This window comes from Cydia pomonella, chromosome 16 (assembly GCF_033807575.1).
Source record: "Cydia pomonella isolate Wapato2018A chromosome 16, ilCydPomo1, whole genome shotgun sequence".
NCBI lineage: Eukaryota > Metazoa > Arthropoda > Insecta > Lepidoptera > Tortricidae > Cydia > Cydia pomonella.
Window position 1 is genome coordinate 19,224,654 of NC_084718.1, and position 5,579 is coordinate 19,230,232.

At 38.0% G+C, this 5,579-nt stretch overlaps 1 protein-coding gene across 1 annotated transcript; it reads right to left on the reverse strand.

Annotated features, from left to right (window-relative positions):
- Nucleotides 1–594: 594 nt before the first annotated feature.
- Nucleotides 595–2,225, reverse strand: LOC133526309 (uncharacterized). The gene is made up of 2 exons (XM_061862863.1): nt 1,240–2,225; nt 595–1,111 (listed from the first exon to the last, which is right to left on the reverse strand). Exons 1-2 carry the CDS (start codon nt 1,243–1,245, stop codon nt 629–631), a joined length of 489 nt encoding a protein of 162 aa, XP_061718847.1. The 5' UTR covers nt 1,246–2,225; the 3' UTR covers nt 595–628.
- Between the last annotated feature and the right edge of the window lie 3,354 nt (nt 2,226–5,579).

Sequence of the window (5,579 nt, forward strand, 5' to 3'; positions counted from 1 at the left end):
ACTTGTCTCGCTAAATATCTTATTTGAGTTTTGTCTCTCGGATTCTTAAAGTAAATAATGTAGTTAGCATTCAATGATATATCACGTTGCCCTTTTCCCTGATGAAATAGGTTCTGTGTTATGTAAAAAACACTTATATTTCGATGATGACTCCCTTTAGTAAAAATATCAACTATCCGTCCATCGGATTCTCTCATTAAATCATCTATAATAAGCAGTTGTGGTTGTTTACCATCAAACATACCCAAGTCTGGAATACCTTGATTATAATTCACATTCTTTAAATTGTACAATGGCTGCATTTCATCATAACACCACACAATTTTTTGGAATGATTGATTACAAACTGCTTTGATACTATTTAAAAAACTTGTTACAAAATGTGATTTCCCACAACTACTGGGGCCAGCAACAATGGCTGTAAATGGATGCAAAAAATGAATCATTATTTTTTTATTTTCCCGAGGAGGGTAAAAAACACGTCTTATAATGAAGAAGGTAAGGGAAGAAATAAATATGTATCATTTTTTTTTTATAAAAAATAAATAAACTGGTATATTCTATAGTATTTGTTTATTATATTATAAATCGATATTCTAATTACAAAAATACAATTAGACAACAGTGATTAGACTTTTGAATTAAAATGGTACTTTTTACACTCGTCGGATTCGGAAATCTCCTTCGTGATTCCGTAAATGAGATCTTTAGCTTGCTGTAAGTGCTTATTTGTTTCATTTTCCATCACGAAATATTTTGCACGCACATCCGCAAACATCCAGTGTTTAGTTGTATCAGAAACTTTGGATAGTTTTTTCATATCAAATATTTCTATTTTGATTAGATGTGTCGAATTCGTACCATCGTCTTTGTTTGTAGATATATATGATATACCACCCCCTTTACAGCCTTTTCCTACAGTGGAAGACACGTTTTTCTTCCTCTTTATCTTTGGCTGGTCAAAGAATGCATCGATATTTGAGTGTGTGTTTAATTTTCGCTTCACCGGCTCGTCTGGTACACAAGTTAGGCTGTCCTCTGCATCTGACACTGGATAATAGTACTGCTTAAATGTATAGTCTTGGCCGTCGAAGACATTTGATGGGGAGTTCTGTATTTAAAAACAAAACATGTGTTACACAATTGTAAATTTACATAATTTCGTGATTACCACAGTTCTTAAAATCTTAACATTAGAAAAACATGTACAATATTTGTAGTTAATAATTGAAGACTTACCGACATATTGATGCCTTCTGGTGTAGGAGTACAGCGTGGGTCAATCGATAGTAGTATAAAAAAGAAATCGTCGTAGGTCTTTATATATACAACTCTTGATCATTAAAAATCTTGTTTCAATACAAAGTCTTGTTTGATAATTGATAACTTGTTTTGCTTCTAAATACGTATTATTGGAATTTGGCTAACAATTATGATAAGCTCAATTACTAAGTAGATTATACATACATTAAAGTCACATTAAAATTCCATTGTGTGAAATAGAGATTTCAACATTCAACTTTGTAATGAACGAGAATATTTATAAAACTAGATATTTGAAGTATTCTAAAAATAATAAAATTAGGTTAGGTCTGATTTGAACTTCGATGGCATTAGAGACAGGTTGGTTAGGTTTAAACCGTGACCCGCTGTTGATAGGTTAGGTTAGGTTAGAACCGTGACCCCTGAGCAGACAGAAACGTCTGTTGGTAGGTTAGGTTAGGTTTAAACCGTGATGCGCTGTTGATAGGTTAGGTTAGGTTAGAACCGTGACCCCTGAGAAACGTCTGTTGGTTGGTCTAAGAATATATGAAAGACTCATAACAGTTTACTCGTAAATGAGCAATGTCGCCTAATTAATGGATGCAGTTAGGGAATCATTAATTACCTACCCAATAGCAGAATAGCATCGAGAATTATGTAATTACGATGTAATAAGGAATGAGCATCATAAATGACAGCAACGACCAATAGGAGAGCGCCATCCAGAACCAAGACCCCGCCCACTTGATAACTTCAACTAGGAGGTGTGGCCTAATTAATGGAATGTCATTAGCTAATTAGAACCACTAATGACCGCAACGACCAATAGGAGAGCGACATCTTGAACCAACACCCCGCCCACTTGTTGACACCAAGTAACACCTGAGGTTCTCAGTGTGGCTGCTAAAAAAAAGGTCATCAACCAAAACCAGGACTGTTTGACCCACCAAAGCTGAGCCAGAACGCACACATCCCTACTACTTACCGGAATTCGAACCCGGGACCATCGGCTTCCTAGGCAGGGTTACTACCCACAGGCCAGACCGGAACTATTTAAACTTGGGCTTGAATTTCCTCGATGTATTTTGTTATGTGTATATTTATTAAAAGTAAATGAATTCATGGAATTGACATTTTGACATTCAGTCGAGCAGGTACTGGGAGAAAAAATGAGTCAAGCGGCGTGGGACGTTTTTAATGTTAAAAGAAACCTACAACTTCTCTTGCATAATTCCCCGAACCATCATGAACGAGCTAGGCTCATGGCGGTGTCTGAAAAGGAGTCAGGTTATTGGTTGCATGCGCTTCCATCACGAAACCTGGGCTCCGCTCTGGAACCCTCAACTTTGAGGATCGCGGTTTGCCTTCGCCTGGGTCTACGAATTTGCGAGCCGCACACTTGCAGCCGTTGCGTACAGCCAGTTGACACTCTGGGGCGGCATGGCCTGCATTGCAAAATGAGCGCTGGTCGGCTTTACAGGCATGCTACCCTTAACGATTTGATCCGCCGCGCCCTCAGCACTGCCTCTCTTCCCGCGACGTTAGAGCCGTCATGTCTCTGTGCAGCTGACGGCAAGAGACCTGATGGCTGCACTCTCGTGCCCTGGAGCTTAGGTCGCCCTTTGGCGTGGGACGCCACCTGCGTTGACACGCTGGCTCCATCTTACGTGGAAGGGTCGGCTCGGAAGCCTGGGACTGCTGTGGACCAGGCCCAGACCGCCAAGCGCCGCAAATACGCGTTTTTGTCGAATGAGTATGAGTTTGCGGCGCTTGCAATGGAAACGTTAGGCCCGTGGTCGTCCGACACCAAAAATTTTGTCAGTGAAGTGTCAGTTCGGCTGATAGGCATCTCGGGCGATCATAGGGCTGGCGCTTTCTTTGCCCAGAGGCTAAGCCTGGCGGTGCAGAGGGGTAACGCCGCCAGCGTTCTTGCGACCATGCCGGAAGGAAGTGATTTGGGGGAGATCTTTTATATTTAGTTTTTAGTTTTAAGTTGTTTTGTGTTAGCATAAGTTCGATTTATTTGTTTTAGTTGTAAATTAACTTCTATTTATTAAATCCTTTTATATCTTCGATGCAATTGACAAGCTAAGCTAATTGATCGTCATTAATCTGGTATTAATGTTGCCTGCTGATATGATTTTAAATTTGGCGTGGCATGACTCACTTCTAAAGGAGGCGTAGAAATTATTGCAAGAGCGATCAATATGGAATAGCAGTAAATTCATGCGATTTTCCACTTCCTTTTCTCTGCAATTCGTACTGGTATTTTACGTTTTTGGTTGTCCTAAACAAGTATTGTAGTGAATGCAATAGCTAACAATGGGTATCTTTCATTATATTATAGGTATCTTCATTAAAAGTAAAGTTTAATTACCTGAGTCGTAACTTATGCTGTACAACTTGTTTTAAGACTTCAGAAATGAAACAATCCAATTCGATGTTGCTGCATACCGCCAAAGCAAAGGACCTGTTTTTTTTTTTTTGCAAATCCGAGATGTACACGATAGTGCGCGAGCGACGACGTTAACGTGGCAGTGCCAAGGAGCACAGGCGTGGTGGAGAAAATTAAATTAACATATATTTTCCGACACTTTTACAAGAGATGTACAGTCAAAAGATTTAATTTGTGACCCACTTCGTACCTTGCCATAGTGACAATAGTATGAGGTATCTACCGACTTTCATGTTGTTTGTCACTGTGCCAAGGTACGAAATGGGTCACAATTTAAATCTTTGACTGTACTGCTTGATTTCTAAGAAGGAGGTAGCGGTAGGTACCTCATAAAGGTGGCTTAGTGGACCACAATTAAAACTTTTTCAAATTTTTTGAAATGTTTCGATATTGTCAGCAAATGATTTTACGTTTTTTACGTTACGTTACGTTAATGTTTTTTACGTATAACTAAATAACTGAAGTATTTAATCGAATCATAATAACTTCTGTAATTTTCTAGCTCTTATTAACTCAGTATTTGAACATAAACCCTGACTTTTTTTAATTTTAAGTTTGGCGAACCTAATATAAGTTTAAAATGTACCATACATTTTTGAAAAAAAAAAAGACGTTTATGCTGATACTACATGGTCATTACAAAATTTGTGCCATTAGCTTGGTCCTACTCTAGCCTATAGATATTATACCTTATTAATTTTAGTATACCTTTAAAATTTTAATCCTGTTCACTTGGAACAGAGTTTCATTTGTTTTGTTTTGTTCAATTTTAAGATTTTCTACCTTGTAAGTTTCAATTTCTATAGCTATAGGAGGCTAGAATGTTTATTTATTCTCCACCCTACCTACTCCGTGGCAAAATAGCGGGAAGTAACTTTACAACGAAGTGATAATTCGATAAAAAAGTACTACCAAAATGTGTCATTATAAAATCTCACAAAACATGCAAAAATGTCTCTTCTCCACCCTCAACCCTACTCCGTGGCAAGATGGCGGGAAGTAAAAGCGGCCATTTTGAGAAACGGCGCAGGCGCACAATGGCATTAACGAGGCCGATGCAGATGAGATGCGCACAGATATACGCAGCTGCATTCAAACTTTACGTGGTTACAGTCAGACCAAGATAACCATGCAGCGAATTTTATAGCACAGACGTGCAAGTGTTATTTTAAACGTCATATTTCCATGAAATTATGACGAGAAAGAATGCTTTGTTCATCTTGCGGTCAAAAAATCAAGGACTAGCCAGCTATCAATTTAAAATATAAATTATGCGTCTAACTTTTCTATTAGATTTTATACAAGCATTTGAAAAAACAAGCCCTTGCCCAAAATTTGACCGCCGGTCATCTATTGACTTAAGCATACAATATTTAACCATAATTTGAACTGCAAATATTTTTATAAAATAAGATAAAATATGCAATACTTGATAACGTAAACGTTAGATGAATTAGTCTAGAATCTTTTCTGTGTAAAATCATGTAAGTAAATGCATAATTCAATTCTATAAGCAATGGCTTATAGTTTGAAGCGCTAATCTTATTAAGATCTCCATACAAATGGCGAGTTTGGTGTGGACCGCGCATTTGACGACCGCTCTCAGCCACACGCACAACACAATTGTCTGGGAGTTTAAATTTTAGCCGCGTTAGGAAAAAATACCCTCAGGTGCGCAAAATCATTCACGATTTAATTATATCGGTTTTAAGGCCAAATGTACATCTTTTGGGGGCCGGTCATCTTTTGGTGCCACTACCCTACCGGAGTTTGCTAGTAGCAGTGGTTAATATAGTTACTTGTTTTGTTTCAAGATAGATAAATAATTGCAACAGGTAACAAGAAAACATGTATATACCTA